Source organism: Trachurus trachurus (assembly GCF_905171665.1).
Source record: "Trachurus trachurus genome assembly, chromosome: 4".
In the NCBI taxonomy this organism is placed as follows: Eukaryota; Metazoa; Chordata; class Actinopteri; order Carangiformes; family Carangidae; genus Trachurus; species Trachurus trachurus.
In genome coordinates this window covers 23224697-23252656 of record NC_139898.1, presented here as the reverse complement: position 1 = coordinate 23252656, position 27960 = coordinate 23224697, and the positions used below count along the sequence as shown (strand labels likewise).

Here is a 27960-nt window from a genome sequence, read left to right as displayed (position 1 = left end):
CTTGATTAATGTTCATCCCTCAAAACTGTTACACATGGCTAATTGAAAAGGATATAGTTTGTTACTTATTCAGCCCAGAGGGTTTTCCTCAAACCTTTCTAAAGGAGACCTGAAGGTGTCACAGTGGAAATTAATGGCAGACCTTTAAATTGCAGGGAAAGCATTTTTATGTTTACATTTATAAGGAGAGGCTTGCTGAGCACACATTTTTACCCCAACAGTACTAATATCCATAGCCATGCAGTTCTATCGGTCAGCAAAGGGAAACCACATGGGCTAACTGGTCTTTACTGTAGCAGCGCAGCAGGCTGAAGTTTGGTTGGTGCATCTCATATGGCGTTGTTGCTGTGATTCTGCTGTAGTGACACCACCTGAGGAAGATGCCTCCTTACTCTCTGAAGGCAATCAAACATGTGACTCAAATGTCAGGAAGATTATGAGAGCACACATGAGTTGCATAAGCTGGATAGAGAAGCACATACAAGAGAGCGTGTGATTTGACGTGGCTTTATTCAGAACTGATCTTCTCTTCTGTGATTCGAACGTATTTGAGGTCCAGAACGAATCAAACAAAGCGGCTTCACACCGAAGCAGAGTATTTCTCCAAGCGGTTTTGAGACAAAGATTTCATGTGGACGCCCTCCGTGGAGGAGCTCCAGGGTGCAGCCCTGCTACAGACGTGCTCTCTAACACACCATCCTGCTGGGTTCATCACAGCTTCTGCTTTCTAACATGGCCCATAATGCACCATTCCCCGCTCTAACCGAAGCCAGGCTCGCATGGCACAGCACTTGCTTTTGTTTCCTCATTCCTATCAGAGACAACGGTGTCGAAGTGAATTTAATTTATTCAGTTGATCCACACACCGCTCTTGCCTGGTTGAGAAGGGTCTGAAAACTGTGAGTCCGCTGACTTAGAATAGGATCAATAACGAGGTTTGACCAGTGTATGGAGATCAGTAACATAGACAGTGTTTTAATGATTTCTCTTGTTGGCTGTGGGGTTGTGTTTTACAGTAAAACCTGCACAGCTCTTTAACCACAAGAAAATGTGATCACTGTCTGTCTGACGGCTGTGTCAGAGAAGAAATATTGGATGATTGAATATGAATGGGATAAAACTGTAAAAAAAAGAAAAAAAAAATGTTTATACAGTACATAATCTCTCAGTAGTTACAATCCAAAAACCTGTGTTGGTTTAACACTGTTGTGACCCAGCAGCCCTCCGCCTGCAGCTCTCACACTTCACACACCAGCTGGTTACCGCAGCCTCCCATTGTTGAGAATATTCTTGACAAGGGATTTTAACTGATGGCCAACTAAATGGATGCAGTGGTGTTGGTTTATTTGTAGTTGTCCGAATATGTGCTAGACTAAATATACTAGTGTTCATCTTGATCCAGCAACTGATGCTGTAATGCAGTTTTGCTGGTACACTCCTTTGCAGCCCCTCACCATACTTATTGCTACTTGGATCTGAAATTGCTCGTATGTATTTCTTCTTTTCTCAGACACTGTGTTTTCGGATTATTTAGATGTTTCAAATAATACAATTTCGGGTGGATAATAGGGATAAAATTGTCATTTTAAATCACAATAATGAATTTTGATTTTGTGCAGTTTCTTGAAAGTCAGTGGATGAACAAAACAACCAGATAATGCAGCCAGAAACATGTCTGTTTTAAGTTAATCCAGTAAGACCTTACACATCACAGTTGTTCATCACGTTGACAGCAAAAAAAAAAAAGTGACGTTTATTGGCAGCGTTGCTCATGGTAATCGTACTGTATACCCCCATGTCGAAGGGCTGTTTCACAGTATGGCGAAATCTCTCTCATCCGCCTTTCTAAGAATACACCTTTTTCTTCTATATATATTTTAGGATTGTCTTTCTATGGTGGAAAAACAGTGCAGTCTGGTGTGTGAACAGTCACACACTCTGAAATTCAGATGAACCTTTTGTTTGCGACAGAGCCATTGTTTCCCAGCTATACACACCGGATTGTTTTATCCAGTGGTCACAGATTGGCTCACAAGTGGCAGTCACTGGAGTTGTCAAGTAAACCATTTAGGTTTTTCTGTCTAGCTGCGCTCCCTCTGTAATTATTTCCTACACAGTTTGACTTTGTATCCAGCAATCTGTCTTCGGGGTTGGCTCCAGAGGATTAATGCTATAGGAGTATCATCGCTGATTGGCTGGTCTGTCACTTCAGGACTTAGTGGGCTCTGAGTGTGCAGCTGTCTGAGCCTGATGTACTTCGCTCCCCCCTCGCCGCTTCAGCAAAGCCTGGCTGCCTGCTCTGTCGAGGGGGCTCACCAGCCAGCACCCGTGGGCCCCTTCCACACCCTGTGGTTACATAACTGTCAGAAGTGAAGGGTGAGTTAAGAGCTCAGTGTTTTCTCCAGAATGGTATAATAAGGAGATGGAGCTGCTTGTGAGATTCTGCATTTACATGTTTTACATTTGAAGCGTTTTAATACCACTTAAATTCTGAGAGAGTGAGAACGAGAGAGCAGGTAGGTGGTTGATTATGTTGCTCAAGGACATTTTGACAGGATTCAGTGCTGTTGATGGACAGACTGACTCATACCTCTAAAGCTTAATGTTGACATATTGACCTTGCACTGTGAAGCAGACATAAGTGTTCCTGAATTTAATCAATTTTGCTCCTGTCTCATGTTTAAAAATGACTCTAGCCTCAATACGTGCAGAAAAAAAAACCCAGTGAATTTAAACTGTCCTCAGTGTCAAATGTCTGACTCATTGCGTCACTGAAATCCATACTCATCTCCTCTCAACACAAGTTCAGATTTTCTCAAGGAATTTAAACATTGGGACCTCCACTGTGGTGCTGCCCACGTCATTCTGCACAGATGCCGGAAGCTGTGATTACATTCATCTGAATACTTTTTCGAATTAGATTAATATTTGTTCAGTTTGTCAAATAAAGAAACCACACTGTGCATGATTTGTTCTCAAAATCAAGAGCGCACAACCTATGGTGTGCATGTTTCACAATTAACTGTTGAGTGCAGATATCCCCATCCCCATTAAAGAGGAACTATGCAAGATTTGCACCTTAATTAAACATCTTTGGAATAATTGGGATGGTTACATGACTTGTTATGGGGAGAATGGAGGCTCTCTGCCTTCCACCTATAGTAGCGTCTCTTGGCCTGAAAACCAACTGTGCAAGATCAGCGCCTCCGACCCAGTGTCCCAGATCTCGTCTCACAAGAAACATGGACTGCTTTACGGCGCTACGACACAAACACGCCCAGTAATCAGTAACCTCTTGTTAACGTTACCCACCTCGGTAGACATCGCTCCACGGATTGCTTATTCTCGCTGGCTTCGTTGAAAACAAATTCACATGGCCGGGGGGAGAGGGAGAAGGGTTAGCGGTGAGTTTTTACAACAGTGAAAATATGCACTCTGAAACTGTAGGGGGGAATCTGTAGAGAAAAATAAACGACCAAAAAAGTGAAAAACGACCGACTGCATAGTTCCCCATTAAAGGACGGCGTTAATGAGGACTGGTTTCCCTTGTAATGATATAGGCCCAGTCTAGGAACAGCATGGTGGAAAATCTCAAGTAGTCTACCTGACTTGCAGTGAGGCAGCATGACTAAGCTTCACCAAGGTCACTGGTCATCGGTGTCAGCCAGCCTCAAATGAGTGACCAGTGGTTTTATCTTTCCTCCCTATGGAGACAGGAGGAAGCTAACAGAGCCTAATAGCCGGCAAGGCAAACATTAAGTGGACAGGGGGCTTAAACTGTTTGCTGCAGGAGCGCACTTGACATGGAACAACTCCGGTGTCAACTCAGCTGTACCGGCCCCTGAATGAATTGTTTTTATCATAAAATGACAGGTGTTCGCTTATATTGCCTTCAAACTTAATATAAATTAGGGCACAGTTCCCAAGGCAGAGATTAACATTTAAAATATCCCCCATTAAGCATCTGCCCTTTTACTGCTTTGCTCTGCCAGTATTGCAGCAGAAGCCGTTTAGTTTTCAGCCACCAGAGTCTTCATGCTCAGATGTTGTGGCTGGAACTGAAAATGGCTGGAACTCAAAATGTTTCAGTGTAATTTAGTGTCTTATAGTTTATTTATCTTATCATTATTGTGTATATTTGTGTTTGGCTACTTGGTTAACACTCCTGCTCATCTCTTTACAGTATATCTCTATATGTCTCTGTGCTGCGAGAGCTGCAACTCATCATTGATCACAATTAAATTTTCTTAATTTTTCTTTTCAGTTATCAGTGATTATTTGCTCCACTAACCAGATGAAATAAGCAGCTTAAAAAGCTTTAGCCATCAATTATTACTATGTTTTCCACGTACAGTACTGTAATCATGAACAAATTTCAGCAATTAATTTCCCATCAATTAAGTAATTATTGTATTGTTTTAACACAGCTTCTGTTAGTGTAAGTGTCTGGGAAACACATCACTCTAATGCCTGAAATGAGAGAAAACTTGAAAATGTGATTTCAAAGCCATGAATATTAACTTGGAAAAAGGTGTAGTGATCAATTAACAACTCAAAACGAGATGTAAACATACTTTTTTATAAAAGTTATTCATTATGTTTTGTATTTATTTATGTATTGCTTTTATGTATGCATGTTGAGCCCAGCAGCGCCGACTTCACATAGTGTTGCTCCTCCTGTATGACAGTTCTTCTGCAGAGAAGAAAAATCTCTCAACTCTGTAAATGAAATGCTGTTGAATGTAGAGGGATGTGGAGGTGGAGTGCAGGTTCGGACACATTGGACACATCAGCAGTTTTTATTTTTAGCTGCGTGTGTTAAGTAGGTTACCTGTTGGTGAGGTCTGAGTAATGGACTGTCTGCCCAACAAGCCCCCAGGCTACAATTAGAGGAAGCCTCTCATTCCCCTCTGTGTACATATCTCTCTGCCCCCTCTTTATCTCTCTCTTTTTTTGACTTCTGTCTCAATCCGTCTCTCTCTCTGTTAGCTGTCTTGATCTCTCTCCCTCCTTCTCTCCCCCATGCTCTTTGCCTCTCCCACTCTTTCTTTCCGTACTTCCATCTCCCTTCCTGTCTTGTTTTCTGCCTTCAGTCAGTCAGTTTAAAAGCCACCAGGGGATAAATCTGATGGATACGCACAATACTGAGGAACACACACACAGACACACACATATATATATACACACAAACACAGACACATGCACAGTACATTGAATTCAGACTGATTGTGGACGGTATTGATGTAATCCCCCCCCCGCTTGTGCTAATGCTTTTTAATCACTCCATATTTATTATGTCATCTGTACTGATGTACAGTATAGCATTCCTATTCATCTGTGTATAGATGAAAGGTGAGTGTGTGTGTGTACTGTACTGTATGTGTGTACGTGGGTCAGCATTTGTAGAAGTGCATTATTCTATGGTTTCAGCTGACAGATAATTACGTTTGTGTCTGAGAAGAAGTTGTTATTACGTGTTGACGTTTACTCTACTGTACCTGGTTGCACTGACTTCTGTGCTTTCATGCATTCAACAGTGTGTGTATTCAGCGTGTACAGTATGCAGACTGTGGTGCGTGGCCTCATGAATATGTCTACATACATAGTTGTATTTTACACAGGCTCTACAGTCTACATACAGTTACTGTGTGTCAACCCTGTGGAGCAGCTTACTGAAATTTGCATACACTGGGTTTGCCAATCATGAAGCATCCAGCGAGCGATCCATCCTGTTACTGGTTGTGTAAACCATCATATCCTGAACTGCCATCCACTTTCTCAGCCACTAAGAGACCAACCTAAAAACTAAGAGGATTTGCCTGGAGTCAAGAATAGCCTAGACTTTTTTTTTTCCTCAGATGTGATACTGCCTCTCCTACCCTGGTGTATCTCAGCCACAGATCCCCCCCTGTCTTTACCTCCGTCTAAAAATGGAACCAGCACATCGCTAACAGCCTTTTGGATTCCTCTGCCTGTCTTGGCCATTGATTCACCTGTGGCAGCGGTTATGGATAGATATTTCTACCTAACATTCAGGCTGAAGATCCTACGGATGATGGAGGAAGTGGTGATGATGCTGAGCTTTCTGCTTTTAGCAACATTTAGCTCTTTCTCTCCGGCTTCATAGGTGGATGATGAGCAGTGGCACAGTGTAGGAGGCTCTGCCCAAGTCATGACAGGGAGAGACGACACCCTTGGATTTACTGTACCTCAGCAAAGCCAGACAGCCTGAAACACATAATATAACTCATTTATTTAAGCACCAATAAGTCAGTGGGCTGACCTGGTCACTCTGCTGCTTGTCAAGATCCAGACTTTCTGCTGCTTGGTTAAGGTTTGCAGCCAAACCAGTAATTAGGAGAAGGACTGTAGCTCTGCTCATAAAACTAGAATCATACTGTAGGGCACAGAGTTGAGATTTATTCCCTCTGTTTTTGTGTGTTTGTACTAACAGTGTACAGCTGGGAAGTGGAACTAGGGCAATGTGACTGAGAACTGATGCTGCTGATGATGCTGCAGTTTCTCCTGAGCACCTCGGTCTCCCCGCAGAGATCAAAGAGCTGCCAGCTTCAGCATTTACACACACACACACACACACACTTACTCACAGACATTCATCCCAGTAAGCAGCATATAACTCTTATTCTAGCATGCAGTCAGAAAGGAAATGTATACACTAATCAGCTCAACTTGAGGGACACTAAAGTGACTAAATGCAAGTAAATGCTACAACTTACACTGAGCGTTGAAGTGTTTGCCTGTGCTGAAAGTGATGATGTACCAAATCATATTACCTAATCATACTAAAATGGAGAAATAAAAAATACATGATGTACTTAAGGCACTTTGCTCTACAGTGTGTGTACAGCACACTGGTCCTGTTAACCTTCATATTGACACGGATTAGGATTTTACTGTAAATTTCCTTCTGTCTCCTTTATGCATTAAAAATTAGAAAAAATGAGGGAAATGTTTAGGACACATGGAAGTAGAGGGAGAGAGAGAAGCAAATAAAATGTAGGAAACATATAACTGTGAGGAAAAGGAAATGCAGAAAGATGATATAGTAGAAATGAAGTAGAATGAAGAGGGGGAAATAATGGAAGTAGACAAGGGAAGGAGATAAATGAGAAAGATAAAGAAGACGGGAATTCGAGAAGAGAGGGAACTGTGGAGGGAGAAATTGAAGAGAAGGGGTTGAAAAGGATTCAAGAGGAGAAGGAAGGAAGGATGGAGGAGGAGATGAAGTAAGGGAGAGGATGTCCTCTCCTCATTTTTTTGTGCTTTTTTTTGAGTAATGAGGCTGTTAATTAGTAGAGGCATGCATGGTTTATTAAATCAAAGTGTTTACAACTTCCACTGTCAACCAGATTTTTTGTGGTCCCTGCTGATGTTTCCATGGTAATTAAAGTGTCATAAATGAATTTGTTATTGATGGAACAACTCGGAAAAAAAGTCGTGCATTAATCATTAGCCTATAATTATTTTAAAAGTAGTGTTTTTACTCACTGAATAATTGATTACATTTTTCTTTGTGTGGTCGTCCACACGATGTAACTGTTCAGCTGCTCACACTATTTCCCTGAGCAAAGTAAAAGTGAAGGTGAGAAAATATCCACAGACTGCAAGAAACATTTTCACTGTTTTCTGGATCATTTTCACTGTGTGGGGATGAAAACAAATCAATACGGGGTGGATATTGTGTTTCAAGCTTCAGTCTGATACTGTATTGGTTTAATGTTAATTTGGCTGCAGCTGATAATCATAGTATATTTTGAATAATTGTTTAGGGGCTGATCATAAATTAGATTAAATATCTGTGTTATGAATTATTGTTTAGACAAAACAACTATTTGAACTCTGTGTGCTGGCATAAATTGTGAGGTGAATATTTTCACAATTTTCCGACATGTACACGGGTACTGTTTATTACTGATTATTAGAATAATAACTGGTTAAAATCCTGTTGATAAGCTGATTGATTCATGGACTAAGCATCTCAGCCCTAAAGTAGGTTAGGTGAATTATAGGTCAAAATCAACAGCATTTGTAAAAATACCTTTCCTAACATAGAAATAAAGGTATCCAGTTATACCCCGCGATCTGTCTTCATCAAATTTACACATGTTGACAAACTTTGAAATGTGCTTTATCAATCTTTTGTGTCACATTTTCGAAATTCGTTCTGCTGTCAGGTTGAGAAGACCGTGAACATATGAAGGGGGGAAAAAAAACACTCAACACTGCCTTCAGTTCCTGAAGAGCTGCATCTGTTTTTTTTGTGCCACAGAAGGAACACAATGTAAAACTGTTAGTTCCATTTCCAACACATAATACACAGAACCACACACCACCTCCGCACTACAAATCTCATTAAAGCATTACACACAGTTGTGCCAGCAGCGTCTATCAAACCCTATGGTGTGTGTATGTGTGTGTGTGTGTGTGTGTGTACATGTGAAGCACTTCAACTATGTATGTATACTTGTACTCGTATAACATACAAGCACAGTGCAGGATAGTGGCAACACTGAAAACAGGGAATTATATATATTTAGCCAGTTGTTCGGGAAACTAGAATATTGATATGAAACGCATGTGCAGTATAATTGTGTCTGTGATTAGTATGTATTGGTAGCAATTAGATTTTTTTCAACAAGAATCAGGCAAAAACTGTGTGAATTCAGTGCACCGACCTTATTATGAACAGACAATATTCTTAATAAACTTTGCTGTAGCTCTCTTTATAAGATTTATTTCACTCTTCCCAAGTTCAGTTTGTAAACAGAAAGAGAAAATAGATAGATGAACAAAACCACACCAAAAGAAATTATAGAGGTACACAGATTACTCTGCAACATTAAAATGTATTTACATTTGATTATTAAATAAGTACAAGGACAGCTAACCAATGATCATTTTCACTGATTATTTCTTTGATTATTTCATTCATTGCTCAGTTTGTATTATATCTAAATATTGGGAAAATTGTGTTGTGTCCAAAGCCCAAAAATGATCAATTTACTTTACAATTAATTGCAGCAGTGCCAGAAACCAGAAAATATTGACATTTTAGAAGGTGATTTTAGCAAACTCCCTATTGTAACATGTAATGGATAGTTGAAATGGTTGCCAATTAATTTTCTTGGTGATGGACATGTTATTGCGACTTTTAAACACAATAAGATATGAAGGTGAAAAGCTGTATAGTGTTATATGAAAAGATATACAAAAATATGAACTCCTGAGATTGGGAGACCTCTTTCTGTGCACAAGTAGGAGACCTCCTGCCCTTTCACCATATGAGCATGATAATTCAGCAGCGCCACACTAAACACCCTCCTTCTTTTCTCCACACTGTCAGGACACGAGGAGAGGAAGGGAAGGGAGCAAGAAAGATGAAATTTCTCACTCCCTCTGCTGCTCTCGCACACACGGTCTCTCATTCTGTTTCTGACACACACAAACACACATCAAGGCCATTTGGGCTCAGGGTTGGTTTATCTGCAGCTTACAGTGAGTTGTTGGAGAATGCTGTGCTGCCAGAGTCTTCTCTCCAGTACTGTTAGCACTGTGTGTGTGTGTGTGACAGTGTGCAACTCACTGTATTTATGTGAGAATAGAAAGTGAGGAGGAAATAGCAGATTGCCTGTGTTATGTGTGTGTTTGTGATTGAGAAGCACACAGGAAAACAAGTAGCTGTGTGTAGTATGCATGTGTGTACTGTATGCTTCATTGGCTGTCTATTACTGTAGACATTGCAGACCAAACCAAGACCAGACCAAGTGACAGAGTTGTGGAGCACTGTTGCTGTCGCAGGAGGAATGGGACAAACCAAACAGACACAAAGAAAAAATAAACACACACTGACATAGTTTGTGTTGCTTCTTCGTGTCATAGCTGTAAATTCATACAACTTTGTTGGATATACTGTAGTATTTAACCTGCACTTTCCTCACCTACAGTATGAAAAGAACTTCACTCAGCGACGTATATCTAAAAAGTCTGCCTTGGTTTGGCCACATGTCTATAGTGGGTAATCTGTTTGTGTGTGTTTGTGTATCACAGGACTCAGCCCAGGAAGGCGTCATCACCCGAGACATCCACCGCACCTTCCCCGCTCACGACTACTTCAAGGACTCTGATGGAGACGGACAGGATTCACTGTACAAGATCTGCAAGGTGAGCCTGAGATATGACATGTCGGCTTCCTTTTACCTCCAAAATACTGTGAGTTTGACCACAACAGCACCGATTTATAAAATACTGTTAACTTTCGCTGTCCTTGTGGCAACGTCGAACAGAAGGCAAATCTCTGTGCAAACTCTTTCATGCTGCGTCCGAATGTTTTTGGAAAAAACTTTCTGTAGAGAATCAAATGCTGTGAGATAAAAAGCTAATTCTGAAATGTCTAAATTTTGTGCCTATTCCCACAATGCCAGCTATTAGTATTTTCTCCTTCTCTTTGTGGTCTGGCAAGCTGTAGTAGGAATTTGCTTGGCATTTCAAGTTGGCTCGACAATATATGATTGACAGTGCCCGCCTTTAACTGAGAGATCATCATGAACCCTTCCTACACGCACACCGGACGTATGCACCGTTCACTGGACAGTCATTGATCTTGTTTTCCAATTTTTTTAAAGCGGAAAAATACACGGTGGCTGCGACGTAGCTGGCAGATTTCTCTCAGATTACCCACCAAAAGTTGTTTTTGAATATCCAATCTGAGGCAAGAATTTAAATATACCATTTGGTTGAATGCTCCGTGCTTTTATGGTAAAACTCTGAAGGCTTAGTTTGAATAGTTTAGATTTGGACGCTTTTAGCAGCAGAAGTAAATTCATCATTTTAACGACTCACAGTAATTTAATGATTTGTCCTGTGTCCTGCTGACAGGCTCATCCTGAGGGGATGTCCTTGAGGCAAAAAATGTATTAGCGGATATGAACGTGTGAGATTGTGCCTGAGTTTGCATGAGCACTGAAAGACAGATGTATCTGAGAGAGCATGGCTAAGGGCACAACAACAACAACATAGTCACACAGTTGAAATTAAACATATTTATGTACTATGCATTTTAAGTCTACAGTAAGTTCAGTACAGATCTGTGTCCAATTATAAATCCTGAAATTTCATTTGAATAGCAAAGCTCTTTGGGTGAGTATAAGTTTTAATGTGAACTCTTTAAAGATTCAACTATATAAAAATGTGTTTTAATAGACAGAGATTTAATGGATTATTGTCTCATATTATCCCCATGTTGATACATGAGTATAAAAGAAAGACTGTGTAGAGACCTTCTTTACATTGGAAAATGTTCAATGCAACCAAGGTATATTAAAAACTTTATCTCATCCATACAAACATACACATACAATATTGAACAGTCCTTCTTGCTGACCTTTAGTGGATCAGCCACAAGCCTTGTACCGAAATAAAACAAGTGCAGTGCCTGTTTTCCATTAAAATGAATGAAGAAAATAAGTGCTGTGAGGAGAGGGTCCCAGTGGACTCACATCCTGAGGTAATTATCTGTGAAGACACACGGTACATTTTATTCAGACAAAAACCAAGGTCAGCACTACTGTAATGTATTAAAGCCAGTCTTAATCTCCGTCACTGTCCTTTTAGCCTGACTGCAGCTGTGAACTCAACCAAGACATTTTTTATGCACAGATGACTTTGCATTACCCTACACTGTACCCAACAGCTTTATCACTAACCGGAAAAAAGTAGTCGCTTAACAGTTTACGAAGCTTAGGAGAGAGCTACAGTACATATAAACACTACGGAGACAACATGTACACTACTGTTTTCACACATCGTCAGAATAGATTCCTTTATACTCTTCAACATCTGAACAGCTCAGTGATTATAACACAAAGTTTTTGAGGAGAGACTCATCATTAATGAACACATCAAACAGAAATCTAACCTGTAACATAATCCTCTCATCACAGAGATTAACACAGCATGACATAAGTAAAAATACTTCGGCACCTTCAGTAGTGTTCGTTATAAAAGCCAACCCATGACAATACCAGGTACGGGTTAATAGTTTTTTGATATATAAGGAATGAGGGACAAGAAGATGACCTGCATTAAACTTATTGATTTATTACACTCAGAAAACTCTGTGGGACCACAAATCAACCTATTTATTCAGAAATATACAAATATTTCAGCGGTCGTAAACATTTTCACACCTTTTCCAGTCCAGAAATCACTCCAAAGTCACCTTCATTTGTCCCAATATAATATACACTCAGTAGTTTACTTCATAGTCAGCTGTAAAATGAGATTTCAGACACTGATAAATCATTGTCATTTTGTATAAGAACTTACAGGTTTAGTGTTAAAACTGCAATCACCATTGTGAGAATTTATGAGATCATCAATTTCACATTTAGAAATCTGACTCAAAAATAAAACAGTGAACAATAAAGATAGTTTACTACATATAATATAGAGAGAAGGATTTCAAACACAACCCTCTAAAATGCTCTGTATGTTAACATTGTATTTACACCTGTATATGCCCTACCATGCCACCAGCATAACTGATTGATGAATAACAAAAAGTCATCAGATTACAATTGGTATTGATAGGAAAAGGGCCAACACACCAAAATAGAACTTGAAAAGGTTCTTCAAATACAAAAATACTTCTAAATAAATAAACTCTAATTACTATAATTGAGGCAAATTAGATAGTGGTGAATTTAGAAAGGAAAATGTTGGTCAGTCGACCACATTTCAGTAATTGACGTGAGCAGTAATTAGATGCTTGTGTTCAGTAATTATGTAATGAACAGAAACCTGTGTGCACAAGGTAGAATCAGATGAAAGGAGGAGGCATACGGTAAATAACAAATGTAAATGGGGCATATCACGGACGTGTTTGGTGTATTCATTGAAATCAAAGGTAGCTGCAGAATGATGAAGTAGAACTTTTTACTCCTTTGTGTTTTCCTGGCGCTGCAGATGTAGACTATGGCCGGTCAGCGCTCTGGGAGAACCTGTCAGGGAGGGTTAGCATCCAGTCTGGACCCAACTAGGTCAGTGGCGAGCCAGCCTTCATTTGTATGCAAATCCATGTAGATTTGCTGCTGATAAGGTTGGTTGGATCTTGAGGCATGAGTGGGTTACAGGCACAGAGGATCCAGGACAAGTTTTTATTTATTTATTTTTTTTATTCATCTTCATATCCTACTCAGTAATAAGCCTGGAGTCTTCTGTTTTCTAACCTTTATTCTCCGGGGAAGGTCACTTCAACTCTGCTTCATTCTCTTATAATGTTCCACTCACTCACACTTTTCAGCTAACCTGCACAACCTCAGACGTCCACTGGTGGTCACTCAGAAGGCCCCGCTGCAGCAGTCTGGGTTCAACTGCCTCACTTCAAGGACACGCTGACAGTGGGGGTTTTTTTAGGAGGCGAGCAGAACATTATTATCCCAGCCAGTGTAGTGTGGGGATTTAAAACCTGTGACTTTCAGATAGGTTGATAAAGAGGATATCTTCTATATTTCCATGGAAAACCGAATTTAAACAAAGCAGGGGGAAAAAATAGCAAACATGATAACGCATGAACACGCCTCATCAACCAAGCTAATGTTGCGTATCCCAGTGATCACTGAGTATTTCCATCCACACATTATTCAGGAGACTGGTTCACATCCTGGTGACCAACATCCTAAACAGACTTCCATATATTTGTAAACAAAACACCAGCAGGGTTTGTTTCCCCTGCTGAATCCCTTCCTAAACTCACCTTTGACGTTTTAATCCAAGAGACTTTATTTACACTATACAATGAACCAATAATTTAAGACAAAAATATGATGCAATAATGGAAACAGAACTTCAGCTACAAAATCTTCAGTTAAAACTTTAGTATATAAAAAAATAAAACCCCTTCATTCAGTATTTCATAAAAATAATATAAATAGAGTTTCCATAACTGCTGGGACAGTTATGGACAGCTCGTCTCCATATCTTTTACTAAATTCTGTGAAACACTTGACTAGAGTGTTAAGATATTCATTGTTTTGTTCAAGGACACTTTCACAGCACAGATGCACACAGATTGTCACTTATGCTATAGAGAGAGTCAAAGTCATATCTTGCTTGTGTTTCACTTGATTCTTTAGCTCAGTCCGATCTCTCATTTAGCCTTTTTTTCATCTGTCTGTTTGAAAGAAAAAGAAACATTTGTACCTGAGGTTCATTTTCTAGATTTTTAGATAGAGTGGCATCCGCCTCTGCATTGTAACTTGGTTCCTTTCGTGTCTAAGCCACATGATGCCTCTACCGTCACTGGTCTCTCCTGTCAAGCTGTGACATTTAATGATGTTTGCTATAGACTGTGGAAAAACAGAAAACCTGAATAAACAGCAATGTTAGATCGATGAACAAAAAAACAGATTCCAGATGATTTCAAAGTTTATTGCATGAGGATCTCAGGTTTGTGCACCTGTAAAGCAGAAACCAATCAGAGGGGCAGGTGATTCTGTTACCTTCATGCTGAACTATTGCATACAGTGCACTGGTTATGTATGAAACCCACAGTGGATCCCATACCACCGTCTATCACCAGATCAGATGTTCACAAAAACTGTTATTTATTTTTTCCAGTGTCTTTGTGTAACTTCACCACAGATTTTAAAGACCATTTGCAATTTTTTTCTTATTTATTTATATTTCAGTTTCAAATCTTTTCTACAACTAAACAATAATTGATCATGTTGATTTATTTTTACAGGTTACAAAGGCAAGTTTACCACTACAAATTATGGAATTACGTTTGACCATCACCATACCAGTTTAAAGTCTTTTCGACCCACGTTTCAGATTATGCAGACGGTGCCCTAAAGTGTATATTTATAAGAATAAAATCCCCATCCTCAATGGTAATGAGAAACGAGGCATATAGATTTAAATGATCCATCTCGATGAGCCCACTATCCGCTCAGGCTAACAAATTTAGATTTCACCCACCAGGACCTCCCCCATCCATCTGTCAGCATGTACTTCTCACAACCGAGTTGGGGACGTGTGAATGCCACACTCCATCAAGCATGTCAGCTTGTAGATTACACTCCAGACAGCTCCACAAGACTTCTCCATTACCTCCACATCAAACCCCAAATTAGCTGCACAGATCAGCGGTGGAGCTCTGGACGTCCGCACTCATTTTTCAAACACGGAAAAGGGGGAAAGAATCTTTTAACCCAGTGTAAGCAGGTTTGACTGCTGTTACAGTTCATGCGTCCATCAAAGACATAGCTTCCTGCGAACATGTCTGTGAGGAAGGTACTGAGCTCTTACCGGTCATTACTCAGTGATTTCAAGTAGTTTTAGATAACAGCTGGAAAAAAAACCGTGATAGTTAAAAATGTCGGAAGAAAACTGTGTTTGGTTTAATGCTGCTGTCACACTGAACAACTGCTGAGTATATGATGACAGGTCACCTTCTCTGTGTTCTCTGGGCCTCTGTGCTCAGCTCTGGTGCTGCTGACCTTGCACGCATTTTGAGGTCAAGTGGGGGGGGTTATCTCAGAATTAGGGGGTTTAACGATTCTGAAACCAAGACTGAAACTGCATTACATCTTTCTTGATCTTGTGTCGTGATTCTGCAAAATGGAAAAGCAACCTGTGAGAAACATTTCAATTAGTCCCCCTCCTACTGAGGTATGTAAAGAATTATACTTTAAACATTCAAGGTCTAAGGTAGTAAACCATGTATTGGAGAACTGTTATAGCTGTACTGAGACAGACTGCCCTGAGCTTGGTTACACTTCTTTTCATGCCTCGCACTGGAGCAGTCGTTGAAAACAGAACATTTTTTGTTGCACGTTAATGTTTCTTTCTGCTCTAATGCTGTGATGACATCCTCACCTTGCCGCTTGTCCCACATTTTTTTTTAAAAAAGAGAAAAAAAGGTCAAATGGTTTTAGACTCTTTTGCCTCTCCATGGATCCATGTTTACACTGTGAAAAGGCCTGTCTGTTTGGTCATTAGCATGATTGGTGGTGTGTGTCAACTACCGACTGTTTTGAGACGGTGCTTCTCCTGAACGGTCATTTGAAGGTTGCTCTCCTAATTCCACACTTTAATGACTGAACCATCCAGGTTTCTTTTATTGGGCAGGACCCGCTCGCCTATTACCTCTGCAGCAGTGAGATGATTAAACTAAGATTTGTGTTGCTGCATGACTGAAATTCTTTATTGTGAAATGTGCTGCCCCCTGTTTGTGAGGAAAATGACTTTGACAAGGGAAGATTTACAGATTTCTCACATGACAGTGATAATCTGCATTGTGTGAACAACAATATACCTGTTCTTGGACAGTGTGTTTCTTAAAGTGGACATACAACTTTGGTTTTTATGTGACTAGACCCAGATACTACATTTAAGAGTGTGATGAGGGAGAGAGAGAGAGTGAGAGAGAGGCCGACGCTGACACAGAGAAAGGACGCAGCGAGACGGTCTCTAGAGAAATTCCTCTGAAAAAATGAAAAGCCCTGGTGCTGGAGAGAACCTGTCGGTCTCTTGGGAAATATCTTCTGTATGTTCTGTACATTCTCTGACAACATTTACATTAAAGTGATAAAACTAGTGCCAGTTGAAATATCAACAAGGCATTAAACTTTTAGGATCAAATGACTTGATTCTGGCTCTAAAATTTGTTTTAAAATAATCTCATTCCTAGTATTACCCTACCATGTGGCTACAAGAAACACATTTTTCAGGACTATGAATATTTTCTTTTCTCATACATTTTTTTTTACATGCAGTACTGTACACAGTGATGGTATAGTTTTTTACAATCCTAGTATTAACCGGATACAACATCTGTGTGAGACTTGTTCACAATTCAGCTGTAAAATTAAATTCTCCACAATGTTCACTTTGAAATATGTTACCATTTTGCTGGGTTTTCATGTTTTTAAGAACGTATTGGTTTAATAATCTTCACTTGAAAATGACCATGTTAAAGCAGAAGTAAGCGATATTTTTGTGTTAATATAAGTCTTAAATAGTTATATCTTCCGACAGCAATCACTTACATAGAGTGTTTGGACTGAAACACGGGTCTGTCAGTCACTCTGCTCTGCTCTGAGCCGAGGAGAAAACTTTTCTCGTATCCTACAAGTTTTATCCAATGAGGAGAGAGAACGGCATGAAGGGCTGTGTGTGCAGCTAAGGGATGCGCCTGAATGTAGTGACCTAGGGACGAGGACCAATAGATCCATGACGAGGGCGCGGGGCTGCTAACTCCATCGGCTGACAAGACGTTATGGTGCGTTCAAGGCAGCCCGTAACTCGTGTTTTTCCGACCTGTGAAGTCGTACCAGTTCGATTTGGTACGAGTTCACGGGTCGGAAGTTACGAGTGGCAGTTACAGTGACTTTCACAGGTAAAACAGGTCGGAAAAACACGAGTGGGTTGCCTGGAACGCTACAAAGTCGTAAGCCGTGACTTGAAGCTGTAATTTACGGTTTCAAAAGCCTGCCTGGAACGCAGCATTAGCCGAAAGGACCGGTTCGCTTACTTCTGCTTTAAAGTAAAAGTGAAAATATGGATGAAATTGGAGTTGCAACACTTCAGAGTCGACTTCACACATTTAAACAATGTTGAATTGATGTCAGTGACTCCTGATGTCTGGTTGACAATAATAACTAAAATGCATTTTTCCACTCTGTCCTCTTTCTTTTTCTCTCTCAGGCGTACTCCGTCTATGATGAAGAGATCGGTTATTGTCAGGGTCAGTCATTCCTCGCTGCTGTTCTCCTGCTGCACGTGAGTAAACTTGTCATCTCTGCCTTTTCATGGTCAACTCAATGCACCAGATGGATGTATAGGCACACACAATACATACTGTACACACATTCAAACACTAATTGAGCAAAAAAAAACATAACAATATACAATATAATTTAATTAGATACACAAACACACTTTTACTATTCTGCACACATACTTAGACACATACCGTCTCAACAAAAACAATTCAAATAGAAAAATAAATCTTATGCTCTTCTAAAATAGTCGCTGAAGAACCTCCTGCTGGTGCTTCCCCTTGCTCCACGCTTTTAAAATAAAAGCTTGATGGGGCTGTTGGAATATTAAGTCGACGCTAAAAGGACTCTGTCAGACAAGAGCAAATTTTCAAGGCTTGAACTTAAATAAAGAGATGATGTCGCCATTGTGCAGCTGCACCTACACCTCACTGCTTCTACAGCCGCCAAGGCTGTTCGCTTGTACAAGGTGTAATACAACAGAACCAAGGCAATATAACAGATTCAGTGGAGGCTGGGAGGGACAGGGAGATAGAAAGAGAGTCTCCGGCTGAAAAGAAAGTTGCTGACCACTCAAATGAAAACAGTTCATAGCAGAATGATTCAGGTGAATAGAAGGAGCGAGAGAGTGTGAAAGAAGGTAAAGATGAAAGCACGAGACACAGTCGTGGCAGAAGATGAGGAGTGAGAAAAAGGTGGAAAAGACATTCATTCATTCTCTCACACATTTGTTTTCAAGGTCACTGGCTTTCACACAGCTCTAGATCCCCCTTCCCCTTCCCTCTCCATCCTTTGTTCAGTTTTTTTTTTGTTTGTTGTGCATGTATTTCAGCTTGTGTGCCTGAAATCTTTCTTCAAGGAAGGTGTTAAAAGACAGATGGAGGAGAGACAGAGGAGTTGACATGTGGAGGCGGGAGTCCCAAGTGGAGGAGAGAGGGCGGTGGAAGTTTTGGTTGATGTCCAAACGACAAGGGCAGCAAAGGTTAAAGAGGAGGAGGATGGAGGGAGAGTGGGGAGGAACAGAGAGGTCAGGAGGAGATGGAGCGAGGAGAGGCGGTAGGAGAGTCTTGGAGAGAAGCGGTGGATGAATTTGGTGACGCATAATGAGGTACATAGGAGGGGAGGGTGTAAAGTTGAGGAGGAGATATAAACGGGAGAGCAGCAGTAAAAGAAAGGGAGGTTATACAGAAGAAGGGGGCAGACTAGGTTTAGAGGAGGAAGAGGAAGAAGGGAGAGGTTATAGAGGAGATGTCAGGAATATTAATAGGGGTTCAGGTTTACCTGCAGGAGCCCATTCAGCCCCAAACACATACTGTCACTCTGATTAAATATCACCTCACCCCACCGTCTGCAAGTGTGTGTGTGTATGTGTGTGTGCAAGGAGAAATAAATGGGTTTATACCCTCACAGATGCACACAAACTCAGTGTTAAGCTTTCTTTCATGCCTCTTATCTTCATTCATCCCATACACTGAATCACACAGAAACAGTAAAGTGCTCACTCGCACATTTGCAGCATGTTTTTGCGCGCACACATTCTTGCACATACAAACGCGTTACATATCAGCTGCTAAAGCTGCTCCTCAGACCTTCACTTTCTTCTCCTGTCCTTCCCATTTAGAGCCAGACAAATAATGTCAGAAAATAAAATGTTATTTGTTTTCCATCTGGCTTAAGGAGGAGATGGGAGGGGCTTACCAAAATCTTTGTAAATAAAATTTGACTCTGGCCTGGTAGCATCAAAGTGCCCGACTGTAACTCACGTGCAGATAAAGAGTGAATCTGTTTCTCGTCTTGGAGCCTTTGTGTCCAACAAAACAACAAAGTATCCTAGTTCCCTTTGTGATGATAGTTATATACATTTTGGACAGTCAGCTGTGGGAGTTGAACTTGATGTACAGTAGCCATTTGTTTAGTGGTGCCTGTGTGTTTCTTTCAGATGCCTGAGGAACAGGCCTTCTGTGTGTTGGTGAAAATCATGTATGAATACGGCCTCAGAGCGCTCTACAAGAACAACTTTGAAGATCTCCACTGCAAGTTCTACCAGCTGGAGAGGCTGATGCAGGTAATAGATGCATTGTTGTTGAAATGTACTGAAATGTGTTCATATAATGTACAGTAGTAACAGAGTACTGCAGTGGAAGTGGAAATGTTTTTGCCCTATTCATTACTTCTTAAAATTATGTCCTTTGTGTAAAAAATCCACTCACACTCAAGTTTAGCATTGTTCTGCAATTTCTTCAGACTTGTGATGGACTGAAATCAGAATCAATGCAGCCCTAAACCTGAAATACACAGAATTTAAAACTGGCCTAGAAAAAAACTGGTCTGGATTGTCCCATCAGTTTTTTTTGAAACACCAAAATCAGACGTTCTCCTTTTTTAGTGTTTTTTTTTTTCTTCTTTTATTATTATTAAGAGAAGGCCAAAGAGACTGATTGGTTAAAGTTAGTCTGTGATGGTCGGTTATCGATGGGTCATCCAATCACCTCCTATGTATTATTTGAAAGCAACACCTTCGCTCTGGTTGTGTGTTACAAACCAACTGGCACATCAGGTCACGATATAGCTCCTTCCACTTTTAAACTCTGTAAGGTACAAGTCGTTCCCAGTTTATTGATCAATCTCTGTTTCTGTTCTCTGTTCGTTCATCACACACTTTTCCTGACACCTCTGGCTGTGGTTGAAGAAATGATTACTCTTGGCACTTGTGGCAGAAATTGAAATGATTGAGCCTTGGGGTCCTTCACAATTACAGCTCCAAATGAAAAATGTTGATCAGTCATTTTGACCACATCGTGAGTTTAAATGCCATGAAATTCACTTCACATATCTTTGTGGTAGAGTCTGGTCTTAATGAACATCAATTTACTCAAGATTGGATTTTTCCAACATTTTTACTTCCCTGAGACTGAAGGTCCTCTGGGCTGTTTCATTTAATTACTAATTGAGCACAGAGTTTGTACAACAAACCTACACTCTGTGCCACTAATAAGAAAAGACTAGCAGACAACACAAATAGCCTCCTTAACTGTATTTACATTTTCCATAAAGGCGAAGAAAGTTTTTTGAGCTTGTTACCAGTGATTGCATCATTTATGGGTTTCAACATATTTGTTGTTGCCTTCTTTGCTTTGTGTCTCTGGTCAAAAAATATAACAGAGTATGATACTGTGAGACTAGCAGGTCCGTCTGTTCAGGCTGATGTCTGTTGGTGTGTAAGTTTAATTTGGCCCCGAAACCCTTCCTACCCCACGAGCAATCATCTCATCATCAGGATCAACTCTGTTAGCATTGACCTAACAAGCTCAATGTAAGGAGGTTAGGATTGACTGATATCAGCATATAGGTGGGAGCTCATTATCTGATCCGGTGAGGTGTCATGTGGCATGGTAAGTGTTTGTGGATCACTGACTGGCTAATTGGATCCTCTATTCATGGTCTATGTACAGTAGTAAAACACACACACACATACATTTCTATCTGAGACCCACAGCTGTCTTATTCCCCCATGTCAAAAAGAGACCTGATAAAATAAAACAACATAAAATGGTGAGAAAAAAACAAGAACAAATAAATGTTGAATCAATATAATTAGGTATGAAAATACATACAACATTAACAATTATGAATTGTGTTGCTTTTACATCTTGTGCATTATGAAACAGCTAAGCTCAGCAGTTATACCACATTTTGTATAATAAAGAATTTATTAATTAGATTATTTGATTTGATGAATAATGTGTCTGACATGGGACCGAACTGTGTTATGTGTTGTTTGAAACTTCCCTTTGTTCTTGGGTTGCTCTTGAAAGAGATTTTGATCTCAGAGAGATGGCATGATTTAATAAAGAATGAGTCAAAATGAAATAATGTAAAATTGAAAAGACAAGTGGAGCCATATTTTTGTATTTTTGTAAGTGCTGTTTTATGTCATAAATTTCTCCTCCTCCTCCTTTTCCTCCTCCCTCCTCCTCCTCCTCCTCCCATTCCTCTATTTACTCGTACAGGAACAGCTTCCAGACTTGTGGTCCCACTTCCAGGAGCTGAACCTGGAGGCGCACATGTATGCCTCCCAGTGGTTTCTTACCCTCTTCACTGCCAAGTTCCCCCTGTGCATGGTGTTCCACATCACTGACCTGCTGCTCTGCGAGGTACAATTTGACTCACAGCTTTACATTATTCTGGGAGCATCGGAAGAGTTGTTGTGGTCCACACATTGTGACAGAGACAAGTAAGGGAAAGAGTGATAAGGAGGTAGTAAAGAGGGTCACGGAAAACAGGTGGCAACCACAAAGGCAGGAGAAAGGAGGCATGAAAGAGAAGGTCAGAGAGACATCAGTTGGATGAAGCTTACCGCTATTGGCCGGAAATAGAGGACATTTCAGACAGAGCTGTACCACCATCAGCACTGAACCATCTCCATTATGCCCCTCAGTCTACCCAACCTGATCAATAGGGATGCTCTGAGAGGCCTTTTTAGGGGTGATACAATCGCCAATAACATTAGGATCTCTTGACCTGATCACAATCACGTTTTGATTCTTGTTCTGACATGACAACATTTCTACAAAAAGCTCCTCTTAAGTAGTTCTTCCAAAAGCCATTACTGTAGGTTACCTCATGTCCATTGCTCATTTTTTTTTTTTTTTTACATCGGCAGCTTCTTAATAATAATAATAATAATGAAATGACAGTGTTCCTTAATAATGTGATTATCGTCATGCCATTTTATCTCATAACAAATTGTGACATTTTGCAACAACAATTTTCCTTCAACTTTTTTCCCCACTGAGATCACAGATCACAGGGGAGCTCGAACAGTCAAATGGTGCCTTGCAGATGCAAAAACCGCATGAGAAGCTGTGTGATGTGAAGCAGCTGCTTGCTTTAAACTGCATTCTGACTCCCTGGGATTCATGGGCAAGATGAACAATGAACAACAACAACAAAAAAAAACTGCACCACACCCAAAAGTTCAAATTAATTTCTCTTGGTAAATTGTAGCATGCTAGCGAAGTTTAATGCCACTGCTCAGCTCCTACTCAGTCCTACATTGGTCAGCAACATGAACTGTGTGTTGCAAAAAAATATGAATATAATGAAATAATTTCTTCTGAATATATTGCACGTTTTTTTTTATTTTTAATTGTACTGCAAAATAATTTCAGATTGACATAAAAGCATGATTTATTATATTTTTCTAATTTATGGTATCATATTCAGTTGTATACTTAAATTTATATGACATATTTGATAAAATAATTATTGTAGTGGGTGTCTGGAGAGCACACCTCTCCATAGGTCTCACTTAGGTAACAATGGTGAAAACTTTGAGACTTGATCTAACCTCCCAGGGTGTTTTTTTGTCTCCGGCCTCCTCTGGTAGTCACTACTAGACTGACCATATCTTTATTTGTTACCACGGCCGAGGACAGTGTCTGACAAAAGTTTTTTCTTCGATGACTATATCATCTAATCTGTGGCTGTATGCTCTGGTGCGTTGGATCAGGTGGGAGGTAAAAGCTGCCAGAAAGATGTGGTGAAGCCAGAAAAGTAATGAGGTTGCACAAGGAGGAATGGGTCTGGCTGAGGCTGAGGCCTCGAACATGCAGCTGTGTCCTTATGGAAAATAAATATTGTGTTTGGAGCACATAAACTCAAAGTAAAGGGGGGCTAGGCTGGGGAGTGAGGTGAGCTTTGTGGGTGACCCCGTCCAGAATGACCAGATAAAGACAAGATGCAACTCAGAACCAACAGATCCTGTCAGAAAAGAAAGTAAAAGGAAGTGACAAACACAGGCAGAACTTCATATTGAAAAAAAAAAACACACAATCAAAGTCAAGCCACGAAACTTTCGCCACTTCCTCCACCCTTCTTACGCTTTCTGCTTTCCTCCCCCACTTTTTTTCCATCCACCCTCCCTTCCTCCCTCTCCCCTCTCTGTTTGCCCATTGGCCGCAGGCAGAACAATTAAAAGTTTCTCAGGTCTTTCTCACCCAATGAGCCGCATGATGAGAATCTGCTTGTTAAACCAGAATTCTCATCTCCTGCCTCTCCTCCTCTTTTTATTCTCTCTCTATTTTCTTCATCAGCAGCTTAACTTGTTCGCTTCTTATTTGTATTTTTCACTCTCATCACCACTCTCCTTTTTTTCCCCAGCTTTCCTTCATACCTGTTCTGCCCCTTTTTGTTAATCAATCTCATACACAATCAGCACCGGATGAAGTCTTTGTGAAAGTTCTGATTTTGATTAAAATTTTTGTCCCACAAATATTTATTCCTTTATTTTTTAACATTCAACCTCTCTGTACCACTTCATGTCCTTAAATAGTGTAGTTACACTAGCTACAGGACTTATTATTATTATTATTTAATCGTGTATTTTGCCACTGATACAAGAGACTAATGATTGGTGGAGACTCCCAGACTCAAACCTTGATAGCATGTGAAGGTTTTTTTTGGGTCATTTGTGAAACTTTTCATTTAGTCTTGAACCTTCACACATCACCCTGCCTCTTCTCCCATCTGCTTCCCAGCCTATGTCATCATATCTTCCCTCTCTGCATGTTTATCTCATTCCCCCCATGCATCTGTCTCGCTCAGATACACCCGCTCTGAGATTATCTTCCTGTCTCTCATGTGCACCTTTGATCCTGCCTCGGCACTGTAGCACCATCTTGAGGCGTGCGGAGACGCGGATGTGAAGGCAGAGCTCCCTTTCTTTTCTCTTTCTCCGGTTATTTTTAGAGCTGTCCAGTTATTTTTAGCTCTGTGTTGCCATGTGAACTGGTTGTCACGGAGACCAAGGAGACGGGTGTTCCCATGCAGTGCTGACATCAGCTTTACATTTTCTTTCTCTCTGTGTCAAAATCATTGTGTAAACACAAAAACAGGGATGGAAAAACATAGGATGACAACATGCATGTGCATGTTGCAATTAATCTATTACTACAATTATATACACAACACAATACATAGAAATATGCTAAATGAAATGAATAAAACATAAGAAAGTTTCAGCTTGTTTTCTTATTGCTATTTTTTGCAGTACTTCTGTCAGGGCTTTGTGTTGGTCAGTATGTGCCTTTGCGTTGCAGCAACAACAATTACATTTAGTTAAATTGATAATATAAGTTTTATCTTGGCACCAGTTTTCAGAAATAACTGTCATAAATGCCTCGTGCAAAAGGCAGTTTAACCAACAACTGGACTTTTTGGACACCTGTAGATAAATGTTAGTAAGGTAACTGTGATTGGCTGTTATAATTCAAAAAAGGCAACATGTTTCAAGTCAGTTGTTGTTTGGTCTGTAAGAAAAATATGCAAACAAATTACATTATTACGGTATCAGGACTTGACTCGATGCCATGTGTTTTCCTTTGTCCTTGCAGTTTCGCCAACAACTTTTCTGCTGAATCTTTTACTGACATTTAAAAGTGAAGAATGTCACTTAGAGGTCACATCTCTTACCCAGACCAGGCCGACTTCCTTTTCACTGCAGATTTTTGACCGTCTTGTTTCTTTAAGTTGTTGTTCCAAGAGCGTCTGCAGCAGAGCATCACATCCCTGTGAAGTGTCACACTATATATTCTGGTGTTAGTGTGGGCATAAGTACAGTTTCACTGTGATCAAAAATAGGCACACTGACGTATATATATTCACGGTTAGCCATGAGCAGTTTAAAACCTGCTGATATACATCTCTGTGTTCACATCTACAGTAATTGTGCTCTCTCTTGCAGGGTCTGAACATCATCTTCAACGTGGCCCTGGCCTTGCTCAAGGTGAGTACTTGCCTCAGTCACTCATTTAATTGTAACCTTTTGTTTAGATGAACTCAACTTTATCAAAGTGGCTATTTTTTTTGATAACCATGGGGATTACTTCTAGTTTTAGAACCACTTTGCCTCAATAAAGGCAGTAAAAGAGTATACATTATTAAATATATTCTTTGTGTGATTTTTTTTTTTTTTTGTGCACCAAAGTTCAATTTTTGGAAATTAATTGCTCATTAATTATTTTATATGTGAATTGTTAATCGTGCTATTGTTCCACAAAGTGCAAAGCAAACATTGTAAGCATGCATGACTGTACAAGAGAGTTATTGTGGGTAAACAGGTACACTCAGTGGGTCCCTTTCATGAAACGTCAGCAGCTCGAATTTGTGTGTAAACACATCAAGGCTCCATCTAATTTTGATAATAACCTGAAATATGATATCAACTGGAAAATATTTCATAACATAAATGTGCAGCTGATATGCGATGCAAAGTGTGCTTGCCTATACAAGTTCATGTGTTGATGCAGCCATGCTCCTCTGCAGCAGACAGCTGAGACTGTGAAGAGCCTCTTCGTTCTGTGGCTGTCTGTGTTTTTTCCTTGTTTCATATTGAATTATTTTGGTTTTACTTCTTCAATTCAATGGTTTTTTAAACTCAGGGCACTTAATTCACGAGACGTGTTACTTCCCTCCACGCCTTTGATTTACCTGTCCCAGTCTCACCACTACTAACAGAAGAGAATTATATATTTTTTCTGGACTCCACTTCACCCAAAATAACTTCAACACTGATTTTTCTCTCTCTCCCTCTTTCATTGTTTGCGTCATGATCGCAGGTGGACAGGATGTACCTACCACCTTATATGGTGGTCAGGGTCTCTTTATATGGCTATTCATGGACGGAGATCTATGCTAATTGCTGATCACCGGGGGCGTGCTGTCAATTTAAGATGGGCTGGCATTCATGATCATACACATGTGCTTATGTTCACATCTGAGATTCCTGCAGCATTCATGAATCCGGAGTCGGGTTTTAGTAGCATGAGCTTCTATATGTGCAAATCTACACACAGATTTACTAACATTTCATGAATGAGACCCAGTCTGAGGTCTGATGTGATGGGCAGAGGTACACAGTTAGTTTGTTGGCATTCCTCGCCCCCTAGTGATCAAATTAGAAACTTCATCTGGAAGTGAAGAGCCTGTCCTTCAAGACAAATTAGGCAAATGGGTGAGGACTAATTGTGCTAAAACATCACTGATGGATGTGGCTCATGTGTCACAACAGCTGCCAGACTAGATCGCAGTGACTGGATTCTTAGCAGAGTTACATTTATTTATGGGGCTATACAGTATTTTCATGATACCTTTCCATTGTAATTTTATTATCAATATATGTGGTATTAGAGGTGAATGAACTGGATGAATTTAAAAAGTGTTTTCAGTCTGTGTCCTACCTACTCTAAGCTGAAGTTTGCTGGCTCGACTGAAGTTACTAACTTATTAAACCATACATACAAAAATTCAGTAATAGCTTGATACACAGTTTCTTTATAGGTTTCCCCATAGGTCATTAAATAATGTTATTTAGACTCAGAAAATCCATAGATTTATGTAGATAACCTTTTGATCAGTTTGATCAACGCACATACACTAAACAAAACATAAAAAAGACCCAACATTACCTTTTCTTTAAAGTTAATCTTGATTTTAGTGACATTATTTAGTGATTAGATATAAAGTTACAAAGAAACCACAACGGTGTGTTCAAAAATGTAAAACAACATGCCTGCTTGAGTTTTATTAATATTAGCAAAAATAACCATGTGTCGTTGCTAACGGAGCTGGGTGGTGTACATTTACTAGTTGTTGTGTTATCAGATCTGTTTGAGGTGAGACGGATCAATGAGTTCTGGCACTGACAGTGTCGTATTGCAGGTCAGTGTCTCGATGTTCAGTGTGGACATTTCTCTGATGGGACAGTCATAATGGACGTCTTGCGGAAACCTCAAGAACACTCAGTGTTGATGTGTTTGTATCATTTTGTGGTCCAGGTCTCAGTACAAAAACAAACAGATCATTAGCTATTAGCACGCAATGCTCAGCATCATGTTTACAGAAATGTTCTTCTTCTTATTTTTCATTTTTTTTATTCTTATTTAAAACTGTGTTGTGACACAACATTGTGTTGATGACAGGATTTAATAATGGGGGGACGTTTTTGACCTGCTGGTAGCCATCAGAAAATCCAGTCCCTTAGTACACACATTTTTTTCTAATATATTTTTTTTACAGATAAAATATACAGATACTGGTGGAATATAGGCATCTAGAAAATCAGGAGATATGGGAAACTTAGTGTGTAATCCCCAAT

At 40.0% G+C, this 27960-nt stretch overlaps 2 protein-coding genes across 2 annotated transcripts in view; one reads left to right on the top strand and one right to left on the bottom strand.

The window, feature by feature from the left end:
* rabgap1l (RAB GTPase activating protein 1-like) overlaps positions 1-27960 on the top strand; it is a 114374-nt gene that overhangs the window by 61415 nt on the left and 24999 nt on the right. The window contains exons 14-18 of the mRNA XM_083969609.1: positions 10069-10182; positions 17731-17805; positions 19744-19869; positions 21815-21958; positions 25549-25590. Coding sequence (XP_083825735.1) covers positions 10069-10182; positions 17731-17805; positions 19744-19869; positions 21815-21958; positions 25549-25590 — 501 coding nt within the window. The remainder of the gene's footprint in view (positions 1-10068; positions 10183-17730; positions 17806-19743; positions 19870-21814; positions 21959-25548; positions 25591-27960) is intronic.
* The window catches only part of LOC310984413 (interferon-induced protein 44-like), a 53195-nt gene continuing 42717 nt past the window's right edge, over positions 17483-27960 (bottom strand). The window contains exon 9 of the transcript XR_014595308.1: positions 17483-17559. The gene's annotated coding sequence lies outside the window, so the exon portion shown is untranslated. The remainder of the gene's footprint in view (positions 17560-27960) is intronic.